Here is an 18,601-nt window from a genome sequence, read left to right as displayed (position 1 = left end):
TTATATCAACTATTTCAATGCCACACGTCATATACAAAAACGTCACACACACAGCTACCAAAATATAACCCATTGACAGCATATACGCAACACATCAGTGATCTCAGTACTATGGACATTACTCACAACGATTTTAGGCATTTTTAGCGTCCTATGGGTTTTTAACCTTTTAACAGCTTAGATTCATTCCTACCGCCGGTATGTTACAGGAAGTTTTGTCTTATTTCTCAGACTGCGGCGAAATGAGCTGAATATTGTATGTCTTATATATCAGACTATGGTGGTTAAAAGGTTAAGATGACAATTATATGTTCAGTAATTACTTTTAACAAAATTCAACAGTTCATACTTATCTGCAACAAATTCATCGATTGTAAAGATGAGTAAAGTCTATGAAGAAGTCCTACTTAGTTTGACAGCGGAACAAAGTACAGTGCAATATATTACGTGGTAACTAACTTCACTCTTTTAAAATGATGTCTTCAGTCCAGTATCAAGGTATTAGGAGCTTTAAATAAGACTAAACTTGTACGGTTAGTACAAGACAGTGTACGGTGATTTTATTAACTCTTGTAAGCGATAGCTGTACTTTACAAGTAGCACGTAGACTGCCGGCCGTTGACTCCAAAATGGTGGTTAAACGCGTTTCAAGATTAATTCTCCATTCACTGCACGCTACCACATTAGTTTATCGTATAATAAACTATCGATATTACACTTTAAACAATATTAATGAGCAAAAAACAAAGGAATTAATCACGAGGCTATAAAGATATCACACGTTAATCTTATCGACGTCGCACATAGGGGTAAATTCACGATCTACGCGGCCAAAATTATTTTTGTACTTTCAGGTGTAATAAAACATGTTACGAAGTCGAAACAACTGTTTTTGTTACAAAAAATATTTTTTTTAAGTAGTTCTTTATCATAATTGAGCACTTATATACAAATTTTACATTGATACAAAATGGGAATTAGCTATTTGTATAGGTACATATATAAAACAGAACAATAAGGTTTATCATTATTTATTATTTTAAATAAACATTTTATATGGTCAATTAAACACTCGCAATGTTTTCTTCTTCACTTCCTGAAGAGCACTCTGGGTTTGGATCAGCAGACAACAGCATTCCTAATGTCTCTGGCAGGAAAGTACTGTGCCTCCTTTTTTAATTTTTCGCCTACAGCTCATCAAAGGGTCCGAACTCAAGAGAAGCCGGTTGAAGATGTCTCTGTTACAGCTTTCTCTTGAGAACTTCCTTGCGAAGTCTAAACGATAAGACCGGAAGTGCTTGTTGCGCGCTTCTGCGGCTTCTTCTGTCAGCTGCCCGATTGGTAATAACGCATTTTTTATAATTACTGCGCCATGCACAAGAATCTTATGCATCGTGGGGGTCATGGGATGCCGCCCGTATAAACTAACATATAATTCAGCAGTTGATTTGCGTAATGATTGTATTTTTCTGGGTCGATTTTGTGGCCACTTGAGATAGTCTCTAAAATGACTTAACCGGTATATAAGCTCGTAACTAATTCCTGTGATATCTGATGCCACTTTAGGGTCCTCAAAAAATCTTCGGCTTGTGTTGCCATCATTTGTGTTGCCGAAATTCGCCTTTGGCATATCTACTAGCAAACCAGTTTCAGTTTTGCAGCCAAGTGTGATTGTTTTTTTATAAATCTGTCTTCTTTATACTGTGCTTTACACCATCTATTTTTCATTTCTGACTTAAAATAGGCAAAATTTCTTTTAAATATCTCAATTTGGTCATTGGTGTAGCCTTCACCAGACAAAAGTCGATCTTTCAAGGAACACAGTTTTTCATCCAAAGTAGGTAAATTTTCATTTTTCAAGAGATCAAACATATGTGTCCTAGTCACGATTCTCATTCCTGACGTGTTTGGTGAACCTAAAACAAATAAACATTTCATTTAAACTCAATAGAAGAAAAAGTGGATTTTCATGCAATATGACTAATTATTTTCAAAGTATGAAAATTATGCATTGGCGGAAATATGCGGAACCAAATCTTTGGTTTTCTAACAAGACAAACAATAAACTACATATTTAAAAAAAAACATAGCCCGATCTACCCCTAAAGTATAACTATTAACTAACGAAGTTTTTTTTCTTGCGAAAAACTACGTACAAAAACGGCCCGGCATCTAAGCTTTAAAATACCCTTAAAAATAAATAAATAAAAGTATTTTCTATATAATCCATAAATTACAAACCTGTTGATTCAGAATCCATGATTTTTTTCACTATTGATCAGTCAACACAATAAAATCACACCTTCAAAGTTTTACTGTTTGGAGAGCGCCGAGAACAAGTAATGTACGCGAAGTAACACGATCAAATTCCAATATCCGACTGATAAGAAGCTGACCAGAACGCGCAAACGGGTTTGTTATCTACCCGTCAAAGGGTCATCTACATCAGGTAGCCCTTATCACAATGGTATTTGTTGTTTTGATAAATGGACTTTTGGCCTCGTAGATCGTGAAGTTACCCCTATGTGCGTCGTGTCAAACACAAAAGCTGTCACTCGGACGCCACGACACCGAAGTGTCAAAACTGAAATTGAGCTTTATGCATATGCACGTAGGTCTATGTTGCTCTATGGTCTGTGACGGATTAATCCGTGGTTGGCGTTAAACCTGCGGTTCGGATATATCCGTAGTTGGCGTTGAAAAGGTTAACTTTTGACAAACAACCCTCACCGGTATACCAATCGGTATACAAATCGAAATTTCGTTATCTACCTCTCTATCACTCTTGTATATTTGAGTGATAGGAAGGCAGATATTTAAATTTCGAAGTTCGCGGTAGATCCTCAGGTATCCTCTGGAATGTGGCTTAAATAGCTGTCGTATTGCCGATGAATTGATGCCAATTTTCGACCTCGTGGTGATATATCACAAAATGCAATCTTAACATTATGGTGAATCAACTCCACGAACTATGTACTGTTTTTATTTTGGATATTCACAAGTTGCTCTGACTGGCTGTAGTCAACATCAAATATACCGGAACACATCCTTATTTCCAGAGTTGGTAAGAACTCAAGTCTTTCTAAATTTGAAGAACTCCAGTTGTTATTATGCGACTGTGACCTTAAAATCTTCCGGATCTTTTATTGGGTTTTTTAATGTGCAACTTAAGGGAACTCGAGTCTTCGAATAGACTTCGTCAAACATTCTATAGGTTTTATCTACTAGTAACACAAACGAAAATTGACAGTTTTTAATGATTTGTGCGTAACCCGTGAATTTAATGTGGAGACAATTTTTATTTGGGAGTTCTCTTTAAATGGCTCAAGTTTTTACAAAAAACTTAGGTCTCGATAAGGACTCAAGTTTCCACTTAACGACGAGTCTGAAAAACTGAGCCGAGACTTAAAGCAGAGGGCTCAAAGACTCGAGTCTTAATCACTACTTATTTCTATGGTAGCAAAAATGGGTTACATATAAATACTGGCTACATTAGCTGTCAAATTCGAAGCATAAACTCGTCTTAGACTTTACACGTTAGTCGAATTAAGTTAACTCTACACACACTGCGGTGATAGTGTGCAAGTATCATAAACGCCAAGTTTCTATCTGTTTACAATGGCATTTCCACACTTTCAAAGTTCGCAGCATATCTCATCATCATCATCATATCTCCTTCCCATACAAACGGAGTTTCGTTCTCATTTTAAAACTACATGTTGGATTGTAATGAAACTTTGACATACAACATGAGGTTATATGTATATGCCTGTAATTAGTATACATAACTTCAGCTTATAAAACAAACAAATGACGCAAAACGAAGTTTTGTATGAAAAACTTAACATCGCTGTATTTTTTTAACTATGGTACTTGAAGTATGGTAGATATATCTATGCCTGTAATTAATTACGTAGCTTCAAGGTATACCTTATCCTATTGTAAGCATCGACATATATATCTAAGGGGCCTTACGGGCAATAAGAATGGGGCCAGTACAGAGTGTCACGCACACGAATTCGAGCCAATCGTGCAGTCTAACGCCGCAACGCGATTGGTTGATGAGTTCGCATCACGCGCGCGATTGGTCGCAACTAGTTGCGTTAGACTGCACGATTGGCTCGAATTCGTGTGTGACACCACTGAACTAGCACCATTCTTAGGGCCCGTAAGGCCCGTCCTTAGATATACACCATGTTTTTTTTATTTGCGTTAATTTCAAGGGTGCAATCCTGAGCTTAAATTGAGTAACTTTCTCAAAGACACCGGTATTGTAATTAACTCCATTTCGGAGATAATCAATATTTTATTTTTATCTTATAAAGCCCTTACGAGTGTGTACACTTACCTTAGGGCCCGTTCACATATTGATTAGTGTTTAGTACGGGTTAATACATTTGCTACTAAACGTAAGTACTATCTCGGACGATCGATGTTCGAAATGACATTGACATGTCACAATTGTCTATTGTTTGATTGAGATAAATGTAATGCCCGTGCAACAACAACGCTATATGCAATATTCAATTACTTCTTATAACAAAAAAAAAAAAACTTTTTTTTTTTTAAATTAACTGTCATGTAGTTTCCTTAAACGTACTTACCAATACCCCGAAGTTAACGGAATTCAATAAAAACACGGTGTATATGTCAGTGGTTGTAAGTACAAAGTTTCAGAGCAATCTAGCTAGTAAAATGCGTAACTACGTTTGTATGGAGAACCGAGATTGTAGCTGACTTAATCTCCTGGGATTCAGATATAGGTCATATCTTTTTAACTTTTACTAAACAAGACAACGTTTCACTTAATAAAAATCAAATGCAGAGTTAGCTTAGACAGGATATACAATCAAAGAACCGGTATCTCCCAATCCCTCATTATCTATCCTTATACTGCTCATAAATCTCCTGGAACATATCCCTACAGTTCATCTTAATTTTCATCTTGGAACACAGCAGGAACACCCCCGACAGTTTCCTGTGCAGCGAGTATATTTCTTCGGGCGGCGGACAGAGGCGGTGCGTCAGTATGGTGGGCACTAGGGCTTGGATCCGACGGGTTGTACGTTGGGTACCAAAATCGAATTCGCCTGAAGTACTGGTGAATACTTCGCCCATTATCATGACTGTGTCCACGTGGGTTTCTTCCATTATCTGTAGGATAGTTGGTTAAGAGGCCGTTATCGATTTTAGTCGCAAAAATGTCAAATTGATAGATTTAGTCGATGAAATTGTACACCTTTTGTTAACTAAGAAATACAAGTACTGGTTTCTATTACCACGTCTTGTTATCTTTCATTTTAATAGATAATTTTTTTGAAAATAGAGTGACTTAATTATTTATGATTTTTTTTTCTGATGGACGATTAGATAAACGCGCGTAAAGCACTGATTTTGTCGATCTTATTTGTAAATTTCGTAAAGTTTGGACTGCTAAAAATTGTAATTTTGTATTACACATATCCTGTACTTCAACTTTAATAGACTACATTTTTGGTATTATAAATTTGAAGTAGTGTAAATGAAAGTTAGACGAAATCAATTTTCTAAAGAAATGACTTCAAAACAAGTGACAATTTCTCTGGAAATCGACTTAATTTTAACGTAATTTTGAAACTTAAACAATCTACAACATTTGCTGAAACTGTTCTTATACATCATTTTGTATAATTTATCACCAACATAGTTTTTTTTATGAATTATTAAACACACACACACGTCACATATTACCGGGGACGCACGCTTGCGACCTCATTATTAAAAGGCAAGATGAGAGGACGTGCTAATAGAAACCAATACTTGTTATTTAGATATTACGTAAGAAAATGTGTACAATTTCAACGACTAAATCTATCAATTTTACATTTTTGCTCTAAAATCGTTACCGGGATCTTAAACTTGAAACATATTAGGCTTCGAGCAACACCGGGAAAGGTGTTTGCCAAAGCACATGCCCAACTGGGCATAGCGCGGTGCGTGTTGTGACTCGCCCGTACACAAAAAGAGATCGAGGTGTGCAAGATTTTTCTTTGACGTGTGTCCATTCTTATGTATTTGTGTGGTCATTACTGATTGGATTTTGTATGTAGTGAGTGAGAAGTGCGACTGTGTGAAACCCCCGCAAAAAATGGCAGATCGATTTGTACGGTAAAATATAACTGGGCTCCTTCCTTCCGAGGTGTCGGAAGCCGGTGTTGCTCGAAGATATTAGGGGTGTTCGTTCAGCCAGTTGAATTTGTTACTTGACAAGAAAGTTACGTCATAGTGTTGTGTTCCTGCCGGTGAGTAAGGTTGCCAGAGCTCAACGAGGGGGGGGGGGTCGCAACGAAAAGAAAGTTATGCCATAGAATGATGCAATTCGCTACTGAGACGGGTGGTATCGGGTCATTCTGTATGAAATATTACGAATATTATATAGTTTTTCATCACACTTGTTTATAACTGCTTATAGCTTATAAAAAGACCTTATTTAATGCAGGTGCACTGAAGTAGAAAGGCTTATATTGAACCCGCGGGAGTTATGGATTGTGAAAAAAGTCACGAGTGAGTTATAGCTTTTTTATGATGACACTGATTCATACGAACTAAGTATGTATAAATGAATTTTACTTTTATAATACTAATACTTTTTTTTTGTGTTTTATAAATATTTAATTTGTTTCATTTTGTAGCCGTTAAAATTATTACTACACAATTTTCAATCGTGGCTGAATGCCGGATGGGTTGTACCTTCGATGCCTAACCTGTCAAAAAATGATATAATATGGCGAAAGAATGTTTGAAATGTCACCATATTTAAGAATAATTTCGCTTAAAATTTAGTTTTTTCTTCGCAAGTGTTATGAAAAACATTGTGTGTAACTCCAGAGGTAAGAATATTTGTAAGAGTCTTTAATTAACACCCTCGTCTCCAATATTTCACTTACCCCCCTCGTTGCACAATGTAGTATTTCTGTGCTTGAAGCTGGTTGCAGCGAGTGCTACTACACCATAGAGATATAAGAAGTAATAGAGTGCTCACTCCATACATCAGTTTTGGTACCAAAATGATTATTATATTCGCAGTCGACCTCTAGCATCGAGTAGCGGAACTCTCTGTACCTCTACTCGACAATAGATATCGCGGCAAACATAACGTCTAATGCTCAACGATTTTCCGCGAATATTATAACTAGACTGCGGAAATAATAAGCATTTTGGTACCAAAAGTGATGTATGGAGTAAGCACTCTATTACTTCTTATTAGGTTCCAAGTACTAGATCATAATCCTCCGGAGCCTGGGGGTCCGCTCGGCAACCTAATCCCAAACAGTGATACAGGCGTCGTCACATACGAAACCATTGTCACCTAGCCTTACCTTAGACTCGTATCCCGTAAGGAACTTCATCTCCTTGGACATCCTCAGGATGGCGTCGCGGTCGCCGTCTGACGCCGCCTTGATGATCTCTATGTACTGGTCCATGAACTCTTTAGAGTACTCGCGGGTCGCGCCAAAGTCTAGGAGGATGACCTGTAAAATTGTTGGTTTTTTCTAACTAGTGAATACGACGAGAGATCGACCTAACTCCAAAGTAAGCATAGCAAAATATAGGTAATAGTTTGTTAATAGCATAATTAATGAGATAAATACAAACTTAGAAAACGTCAATAGTTCAGAAACAATATTTGTTAGTTGTTATAAAGACACAAGGATCGTACCATACATATACCCCCTTATTCATAAACGTGTACTAAAGTTACGATGCCGCTAATCATCGTTTGTCTCTTTCCATCATACCAATACGTCGGAAAGGGACAAATGATGATTAGCGGCATCGTAACTTTAGTACACGTTTATGAATAAGGGGGTTAACGTGTAGAAAAACAGCTACAGTCTGACTTCTATTGAGCTACAATATCTAAATAGTTGAGCTGGCATTGAACCATCGAGTTCATAAATATGTATAATTTTTTTCGCCTTATTGCAATGGATTAAGATGAAACAATGTATACATATTTATGAACTCGACTGAACATATATTAATTATATTAATTAAACCATTTTACATTTTAGTATTGTAGGCGAAATATCACGTTAAACAGCTTGTATATGCCAGCCAGCATATATATGGTTGTAGAATAAATAGGTCCAGTTGGGGTCGGTCTGCGATGTACCACGTTAAACGGCTTGTATATGATACCTGTTTAGTGTTGGTGTTATATAAAAAGTTCGCCTAGTTCGGGTCGGTTTGCATGCAGCGCAATACGAACATCCCACAGGCAGAGCAGCATGATCTAGTAGGCGACGTGCCGCATTAGACAACTTGTATACCTGTTTAGTGTTTGGGTTGTAGAAGAAATTGGCCCAGTTGGGGTCGGTTTGCATGCAGCGCAACACGAACATCACGCAGGCATGGCTACATGATCTTGTAGGCGATGTACCGCGTTATATAGCTTGTATATTATACCTGTTTAGTGTTTGGGTTGTAGAAGAAATTGGCCCAGTTGGGGTCGGTTTGCATGCAGCGCAACACTAACATCACGCAGGCATGGCTACATGATCTTGTAGGCGATGTACCGCGTTAAATAGCTTATACATTATACCTGTTTAGTGTTGGGGTTGGAGAAGGAATTGGCCCAGTTGAGGTCTGTTTGCATGCAGCGCAACACGAACATCGCGCAGGCATAGCTACATGATCTTGTAGGCGATGTACCGCGTTAAATAGCTTGTATATTATACCTGTTTAGTGTTTGGGTTGTAGAAGAAATTGGCTCAGTTGGGGTCGGTCTGCATGCAACGCAACACGAACGTCGCGCAGGCATAGCTACATGATCTTGTAGGCGATGTACCGCGTTAAATAGCTTGTATATTATACCTGTTTAGTGTTTGGGTTGTATATGAAAATGGCCCAGTTGGGGTCGGTTTGCATGCAGCGCAACACGAACATCGCGCAGGCATAGCTACATGATCTTGTAGGCGATGTACCGCGTTATATAGCTTGTATATTATACCTGTTTAGTGTTTGGGTTGTTGAAGAAATTGGCCCAGTTGGAGTCGGTTTGCATGCAGCGCAACACGAACATCGCGCAGGCATAGCTACATGATCTTGTAGGCGATGTACCGCGTTAAATAGCTTGTATATTATACCTGTTTAGTGTTTGGGTTGTAGAAGAAATTGGCCCAGTTGGGGTCGGTCTGCATGCAACGCAACACGAACATCGCGCAGGCATAGCTACATGATCTTGTAGGCGATGTACCGCGTTAAATAGCTTGTATATTATACCTGTTTAGTGTTCGGGTTGTATAAGAAATTGGCCCAGTTGGGGTCGGTTTGCATGCAGCGCAACACGAACATCGCGCAGGCATAGCTACATGATCTTGTAGGCGATGTACCGCGTTATATAGCTTGTATATTATACCTGTTTAGTGTTTGGGTTGTTGAAGAAATTGGCCCAGTTGGAGTCGGTTTGCATGCAGCGCAACACGAACATCGCGCAGGCATAGCTACATGATCTTGTAGGCGATGTACCGCGTTAAATAGCTTGTATATTATACCTGTTTAGTGTTTGGGTTGTAGAAGAAATTGGCCCAGTTGGGGTCGGTTTGCATGCAGCGCAACACGAACATCTCCCGCAGACAGAGCTGCATGATCTTGTAAGCGATGTCGTGCCGAGTTTCGTACGGTGCGTCGAAGAACTTGTCTAGCGGTACGCCGTCTATTAGCTCGGTTGTTATCACTACTTGCGCGCAGAGCTCGTCTGAAACAAAGTATTTTTTATAAACTATATATACTCTGGCACATCAACTTAGTCAGTAGAAAAAGCCGGCAAATTGAAAAAATGTAGGCACAAACGGTTGACTTTTCAAAGAAAATTTGGATTTCGCGCCGTTTATAGTGACAAAGTGGGTATGTTTTGAGTATAATAGAAACATAAAATACACGATAGTTTGTTATCCGATCTGAATGAATGGAAACAGAGCCTTAGATGAATTTCGTTGAAAAAGCGACTTTAATCCTTAATCTATATGGGCCAAAATCATAATAGCTAAGCTATTCCAGAAAAGATTTTTGGATCAGGCCGTCGCTCAGGCAGGTCGTTTTCAAGCTCATATCTGCTGATTTTGAACCACAAAGGGCAGTGCTTTTTAAACGGCTTTATTTTTAACTCAGAACGGTAGCCAACCATACTGCACAAAATAGAGAATGGCTTGAACATACCAGGGTCAAAGCTCAGACATCTCAGTTTAGCTATCTAAACTACAAATCACTTTATTGCCAAAACATGATAGGTTGATAGTGACAGAAATATGATATCACAATAAATAAATTCTAGGCTAAGTACGTACTAATTTATTCTAGATTAAGAACTAACTAATAAGTAACCTAAGTACCTAGTTATTAGTTAGTACTTACTAGGTAGAGACCTAGTAACTTTAATACACCTTCACCATGCTGTCCATGAATAACCCTTTAGACATATGACTGCTAGATAAGGTTAAGAACAAATCGAGGTCTTAGGGCGCGAGGAGTCTTAAACCGTTTAGTTCCTCGGCCTCGGGGCGGTAGTTAGACCCCCTCCCAAGCAAGCTTCTTCTTAGTCTCCAATGCTGTCTATAACCCCCTTTAAGAGACATATGAGCTTTTTATTTCTACTAGACAAGACTAGAAACATAATACGGTGATACGGTCTCGTGCCTACGTCATCGGGCACGAAGTACTCAGGGTAGGGCGCGATGAATGTCTTGAACCTTTTAGTGCATTCGGCCTCGCGGCGGTAGTCCACCGCCCAAGCGAGCTCTTTAGTCTCCGCTATGCTGTCTATAACCCCCTTTAGGGGACATATGAGCATTTTATGTCTACTAGACAAGACTACAAACATAATACGGTCTCTTACCTACAACATCGGGTACGAAGTACTCAGGGTAAGGCGCGAGAAGAGTCTTAAACCGTTTAGTGCATTCGGCCTCGCGGCGGTAGTCCACCTCCCAAGCGAGCTCCTTTTTGGCCACCTCCACTATGTTGTCTATGAACATCCCTTTGGGGAACACATTCCACACCTACAACAATTAACAATCACAGTTAGTTTTCAGCTACTGAATTTGGCAACCGAAATTTAGGGAATCCAATTCAGTACAAATCAATATCACGTATTTTTATCATAAGCAGGGGTCGGACAAAAAGTGCGGATGACGTAAAAATTACGTAATCTTGCACACAGGATGATGTTTGAGTTTGTATTTAAACTTCCGTGTGACATGTAGTAACAAAGTAGTATTAATGAAGTAACAAAATAAACGTAAATAAATCCATGGAATTAATAATACAGGTGGTAGGGTGATGTAGTGAATAAAATAAATTTCACGAAACTTGTTACCATAAGGTATAATTATTTGAAATTAGTTAGAACAAGTCTGTGGGATCCTCAGATAAATAGGTTTAATAGTCAAAAGTGGGAACAGTAGGTAAGATTATCAGTATACGTGTTTGTCACGTACCTCCAAAAACGGAAAATTGCCACAATATTCGAGTAAAGATGACATGACATTTTAGAGCGTTTTCTTATACATTAGTAAATATAAATTTTAGCTAAATATAATCGTGAAGATACAATAGCTAAACAGTAACGAAGTCAATTTATTGTTCATCTGATTGACAATGTGTCAGTCAAAAACGTACTTACTCATTTCAAGTGGCGATATCGTTTAATAAAGAGGTTGATAAATGATAAGTGATAATTGTTTATGAAAATCAAAAATACTATGTATTTGAAATCGTCCTATAAGTGGTTTGACGTCATGCGCACTTTTTGTCCGACCCCTGATCATAAGGCACCAAAATCGAATAAATTATCATGTTATTTTTGCCTGTAGCAACGTTTTTAATGAAATAATAGAATATAATTATTTTATCGTAAACATAAACAAGACAAATTACATAATATAACTAAAACAGAAAGCATAATGTGCCACGAAACGGCCTCATCTCAGCATGTTGCTGGTGGCTTCCAGCGCTGATCTTCCGATGAAACCATCAAGTGAGAAGAATCATGAAAGGTAACAGACAGATGAAAAAAAAAGAAAAAAAAAAGGATCTTACACATAACACTGTACCTATCGGTCCAGTTCAACCATACCTTGGCTGAACATTACAACTGCATACGCAACAATCGCCAACGGTAGCTACACGAACTAACAGGCAATGACAGACCAGACCAGCGTCCATTAGGCCAATTTTACTTTATCTTTATTTATTATCAAAACAGCATCAGAGGAAGACGAATAATACTCAAATAAGCATGAGTAACAGGGATGGTAAACTATTGCAATGTAGAAGTAACAAAAACTTGTGGTAAGCATAAGTAAAAGTACCACAGGCAGCTTGTATCAAGTCAGTAGGCTTCCTGGTTAAGTTATGGAAGAGATCTGGGGGAGGGGGGGGGGGGGGTTATACTTCAGTACAGCAAAGAGCAGAAAGATTAGTACTACAGGCAGCTTGTATCAAGTCAGCAGGCTTCCTGGTTAAGTGGGCGATTAAGTAAATACTGTTTCAGCTTTGACTTAAAACTATGAATACTTTGCAGGTTTCTCAAGGGGGGGGGGAGGGATATTATTCCAGACCTTCGATGCGGCATAACGAAAACTTTCCCAAAAAGCTGCTCAGGCATGGCGCGGCGTTAACAATTGAATCCCACAGTTACGGCGTTCGCGGAGCTTAATACAACATAGCTTATTGAAGAGATCTGGGAGGGGGGGGGGGGGGGGGGGTATACTTCAGTACAGCAAAGAGCAGAAAGATTACTACTACAGGCAGGTTACATCAAGTCAGCAGGCTTCCTGGTTAAGTGGGCGATTAAGTAAATACTGTTTCAGCTTTGACTTAAAACTATGAATACTTTGCAGGATTCTCAAGGGGGGAGGGATATTATTCCAGACCTTCGATGCGGCATAGTGAATACTTCCCCAAAAAGCTGCTCAGGCATGGCGCGGCGTTAACAATTGAATCCCACAGTTACGGCGTTCGCGGAGTTTAATACAACATAGCTTATTTAAGAGATCTGGGGTTTTATACTTCAGTACAGCAAAGAGCAAAAATATTAGATTGATTCCGTTCCTTGATTACAAATCCATCAAATGGGCAAATGCATATGAGTACTGTTAAAGGCACTGTTAAATGTTGACGTTTGCCAATTCAGTTACCAGTGTTACTATAAAACATGACGTCGTATAGTGTCATCTTCAAAGGTGTGCTACGATTTTTTTAGGTTTGGGCAATTGGTCGTCACTATCTATTTGACTCCAATTGTACTGTACACGCACAAATCAACGAATTTTGTACCTTGAGCACACCAACGAGGTTGTCAATGTCACTGTTGATGCCCTTAGCAACGCCTGGATACTGCACCTTCATGGCCACCTCCATGCCGTTGTGTAGTACCGCCAGGTGCACCTGGCCTGTGGGTGTAATAAAACCATGGATTTACTGTGTTTGGTTACGGTGATTTTTAATCATGAAATTAATTTAAAAAAATATTCCGATGTTTCGAGCCCTTCAACCTTAAACTACGAGTAAACAAGAAAAATAAGAACCTCTGTACAAAATTACATTGGGTATTGTGCAGACTTACCGCATACAAACAATGACTACAAAAATGTACAAACGGACTTTAATTTTTGTAATCATTATTTAAATACAAGTACAGCTTCTGCTGTCAGACTTGGGATTACGATCATTATTTATTTGCTTGCCCTCTAAATAAAATAAAATAAATTAATAAAATAGCCATTTATTTTATTTCTTATGGGCCTTAGATTCTAATTCTACTAAATTCGACTAGTTATCAAAATTGTCGATATAGTTAAACATTTTGTGTGTCCTCTGTCCACAAATCAAAACTTGCCAAGATAAAAGCAAAATTTATTTTTTTCAAAAGACTATGTAATAGGCATTTTTATAGGCCTCTAGACGGCTTTTAGTAAGCGACGTACCTATGGAGGCGGCTGCGAAAGGTTTATCTTCGAAATGCTGCACTCTCGTTCGCCACTCCCCTCCCAACTGGGCCGCCATCACCTGAAATACAATACAGTGCCTATGCTATAATGAGTTTGAGGGTCGGCAACGCGCATGTAACTCCTCTGGAGTTGCAGGCGTACATAGCTAGGCTACCTATGTAAGTGTGTGTATGTGAACCTTCGTGCATTCAAGGTTCACGCTGGTTCAAGGTTCCGTAATCAAAACGAGATGTGATGTAATGTTTTAGTTTGACCTAACTTTCTATTGGCTACACTACTCGTATACCTTGCAAAGATTAGAGGTTCAGGAAAAACACAAAATCTATAATTTCTCCCATTCATTTTCGTTGAACATCTTTGCCCTTCGTTTGATCCGACGCGACAAAATGTAGAAATAACGTGATACTGACTGACCTGTTCCACTTGCCATGCGGGCATGAAGTCTGCTGACTGCCGCACTCGCTCGAATATGCGCTGCAACTCTGGAGATATCACCGACTCGTCCTGGATGCTCAGCAGTTGACCGAGCTTCAGTGCCGCTCCTGTTTGACACACAAAAAACTCAATATTCATTTTATATTTTGCTTGATATCATAAATACTTGATACCACATGTATACTCGTACCAAATTGAACTTAAAGTGTAGGTAATTAGGATCGTTCTGTTTTTAATATGTATTTGTGTTACTTATTCTCTAAAATGAACTTGTTCTGTATTATAATTATAAGTGTAAGTCTCTGGACTTTTATAGTGCTACCTGCAGTGTGCTACTATTAATTATTGTGACAAAATCGTCTTAGTCTAATTAGTTATTGTTTTTGTTTGTTTTGTATAACTTGCGATGCTCACTGATTTACTTTTGATTTAGTATAGGTATATTCTCATTAAGTGAAATGTAAAATTTCTTTTGAGAAATAAAGTTCTTTACTCTTACTAGTATATTTTCTTCGCAAACGAAGTGTTTTTTTTTTTTATAAAAATCTTTGTACCTGTTATGCACTGGCTAAGAACATCAGTAAAAACCAAGTTGAATGAATTGTACAATCCACTATTAGACTATAAACTGAAATAGATCTCATATACGCGGCCAACGTCCTGACCACTAAACCATCCGGCCACGGAAGAACCCGTTTCAAATTCTCGAGTACATGCGTCTTTGAAAAGCTAGGCACCTTTGATCAATTCTAGAGGGCGAGCAGTACGTTCTTGCACCTCCTATACGAATTAACGGCACTATTAGACTGACCTCTAACTTTACACAGCGTGTCCACAATCCGTTCAGCGTTAGCAGGCGACAGGAACGCGTTGGCGGAGTCGTCCGCCTTGCCTGTGACGGACTGGATGGTGTTCCGCGCGTACTGCGCCACCGTGCCGACCCCGAGTCCGGCGGCCAACGAGCCGAACGAGAACATTCGGCCGAGGCGGGACGATGGGACTACGCGGGGCTTCGAGTTCTCGCTTAGCTAGGGAATTAATATGATTTTAGTAGCTTTGAAGAAAAGGTTTAAAAATTTTGTAATGGTATAAATGCTGATGATAATTTGCGCCTTTTGCCTGTTTTTTTAGTTTGAGAGTTTTTGAGACAAATTAAAAAACGAACCACTTTTGCAACATTGATAAAAAAATTAGCAAAAGAGGAATTTTCTAAATTCTTATCTGTCTAAGCTAACTTGCGCCGACTTGTACAGGACAAAGTCAGGAATGCCATTATGCCAAATGCCATTAAAGTCAAGTCAAGTCAGGGAATGCCATTATAAACGACATTTGACATTAACGATGACGTTGCCACACTTTATCACTGCAAAAGCTATACAGAGTTAGCTAGGTCCGACTCTACGAGTTTTAAGCAGCATACACGAGTAACCAAGACATGAGTATTAATAATTAATATTTTGATTTTAAACCTGGAAAGCTATAAACACAAAAATATTGCTGCGCCATTACTATAAGCAAGTTTTGCGTGTTTTTAAGAGATAACAATGATTGTAAGAATCTACTCAGTAAACCAAAAGACACAATATTGGCAGTATAATTTATTATTCTTATGACAAATATGGAGAAAAATAAAACTTAAGTTTTATAATAACTAATAGCTGCTAAGTCTGAAGTCCTTCATACTAAAAGTGACACAAAGTTATATTGTTTACTGTTGCTACAGTAGATAGTGCCTTTATTTTAGTAGATATTTGTAATTCTCAAAACTACTCAGTTTCTAAGTTACCCCAACATACCTTACAAGTTGTAAAGTATTGTGCAACATTCAAACCGTCAACCTTGCATTAATAAAAAAAAATTACTTACTGCCACTCTTATCTTCTTCTTGGCAACAGGCTTTGGTTTTCCTGAACTGCTTACACTGCCTGGCTTAATTTCAGTTAAGATTTCAGGGCTATGAGTCTCAACCCTTCGCACAGTTACATTCTCTAATGGAACTTGAATTCTATCATTTAGCTGCTCGGTTCGTAACTGAGCTTTTTCCAAACTTTCGAAGGTCCGGTTGAACTCCCGGTTAAGCTCCTCTATTTCCTCTTGCAACTTTGGATCCATGGCAGCTTTAGTCTCTGGATTCGTTGTAAAATTGGGGACATTCATTACTGCATACTGTTGGAAGCCTTGAGCGACAACAGAAGCTCGGTCAAACAGCTCTTTGCCAAAGTCTGGGCTAACTTTAATGTTAGATATGGGGTTAGTTGGACACGTTTGAGCAAAAGCCTTAATGGTGGAGTTATTCCAGATGATTCTAGCATTTTCCTGCTGGAGTTTGACTCCGGCTTCCACAACTAACCTCAGGCCCCGGACTACGCCGATTAGGTCGTTAATGTGCGACATTGCCTGCAATTAGTTGATTAATACATTATTTACATAAATAAATTTAAATACTTGTCAGTGGCATATTACATAAGAAAGTTAAAAAATATAATAATTGTTTTATTACTAGCAGTTAGGAACATTTGCAACATTATAAAAATATATTGTTATTAAAAAAAATTGCCATCAGTTAGTCATTAAAACTTAAAGCCAGTTAAATATGCAGTATTGAAATAATTTTAAGCCATATAATTTATAATTCACCTCACAAAGTATACATTTGTTGTATTAGTATTCAAATGAAATATTATATCTATAAGCTGTAGTTGGAAATATGACTTATTGATATGTGATTTAACTTGTAGTTCTACTACAGGTTGTGCCAAAGAGTATTTGTATAATTAGGTAATGTATTAATGTCATTCATTAAGCAATAATGATTTCATAATGTAACCAACAACATTTGATGCAAAATTGCATGGAGGTTTTGCAATAATGCAGATATTCTAGGACAGTCTTCAAACTTTTTGACCCTAAGGCTACAACCGCCTGGTTCTATTTTTGTGGATTATATGAAACTTGAAACTTTTGGCCTCCCAAATTGGTGGTAGACAGTAGTTTGAAAACTGTAGGATATTGATTTTACCCTCAAAATAATCATTTTATAATCTCAGTATTATATATTAGTATGGGATAGAATAGGCATAATTAATATATTGTTAACTACATGGTCACTTTTAGAACCCTAGTTTTAAGGTATTTAAAAGAACCAAACAAACATTTTTATGGTCCTTTAAGCCCTTCCCAATAATGGTTCATCAATATAGGATATTAAATAAATATTAGGGGACATCTGTCACAGCTCAACCTAGCCCCAAACTAAGCAAATCTTGTACTATGGGTACTAGGCGACTAGTAGAACCTAATATATAACATTTCTTCTAACAAGCTACTGCTACTATAGTTGCCTGGCTGAGACACAGACAGAGATGAAAGGTTTGAAAAAAAAATCCTTTACAAAATGGCCCACTATATGGCAAAATTATGTATGCTGTAATGCAACCCATCAAGTTAAAGGGTTATGTTAATATACTAATTGCTAATTGTTGTTAAACTTGCTATTTACAAAGTCAATTTTAGAAAAATTTAAGTAGCAATTAAATGCTATCTACACACGCGGTGTAGGCGGTACAAATGTGGTGAGAACCTCAAGGCCTAATGAAATCATGGTCATAGGTTATTGCATAATATGAGGTAAACTTCCCATAACAATACTCCAGATTTTTTTTTATTGATTATTTAGACACTTGGTGTTTTAACCGCATCAATATATCACCGATTTGATGCAAAAATTTTAGAATTTATAGCAGGTGCGGCTGTTGTCGTTTGTGTGAATAACTTACCTCGCAATTCTATCACGAATCATAGAAATAACAAAATGCTATTTGAATATTACAAAATTACGTCGATACATTTAACACATTAACAGAACTGCAACTTAGTTTACTTGGTAATTTTTTAAAGTAAACTCTGAATTTTGCTATTTCTTATACGACAATTTTGAATGTGTAATTGACAAGTGACAGTTATTTTATCTATTTTTTTTTTATAATGTTTACGTAGCTACTTATTATTTAGCCTAACGACGAGTCGAGTCGTTCGAGTCGAGTGAATGGGGTCATTACATCTATCCTGTAGTCGGAATATTTCTGCTAACCAGAGGGCCTACCGCGAACCATGTTCGACGTGTTACCTCTCTGTCGCACTTTTTAATTCGTACGTAAGTGTGACAGGGAGGCAAC

At 37.9% G+C, this 18,601-nt stretch overlaps 1 protein-coding gene across 2 annotated transcripts; it reads right to left on the bottom strand.

The window, feature by feature from the left end:
- Positions 1 to 3,674: 3,674 nt before the first annotated feature.
- On the bottom strand, positions 3,675 to 18,523 carry LOC133520459 (atypical kinase COQ8B, mitochondrial). 2 transcript variants are annotated; one of them, XM_061854929.1, is made up of 10 exons: positions 18,203 to 18,523; positions 16,293 to 16,823; positions 15,238 to 15,454; positions 14,406 to 14,533; positions 13,968 to 14,049; positions 13,318 to 13,433; positions 10,877 to 11,039; positions 9,537 to 9,739; positions 7,359 to 7,511; positions 3,675 to 5,154 (listed from the first exon to the last, which is right to left on the bottom strand). In XM_061854929.1, exons 2-10 carry the CDS (start codon positions 16,818 to 16,820, stop codon positions 4,879 to 4,881), a joined length of 1,866 nt encoding a protein of 621 aa, XP_061710913.1. In that variant the 5' UTR covers positions 16,821 to 16,823; positions 18,203 to 18,523; the 3' UTR covers positions 3,675 to 4,878. The 2 variants fall into 2 exon arrangements, with proteins under 2 accessions (XP_061710913.1, XP_061710996.1); XM_061855012.1 differs by having other exon boundaries at positions 16,293 to 16,552; positions 18,203 to 18,522.
- Positions 18,524 to 18,601: the final 78 nt, after the last annotated feature.

This window comes from Cydia pomonella, chromosome 1 (assembly GCF_033807575.1).
Source record: "Cydia pomonella isolate Wapato2018A chromosome 1, ilCydPomo1, whole genome shotgun sequence".
In the NCBI taxonomy this organism is placed as follows: domain Eukaryota; kingdom Metazoa; phylum Arthropoda; class Insecta; order Lepidoptera; family Tortricidae; genus Cydia; species Cydia pomonella.
This window is presented reverse-complemented; position numbering and strand designations above follow the sequence as displayed.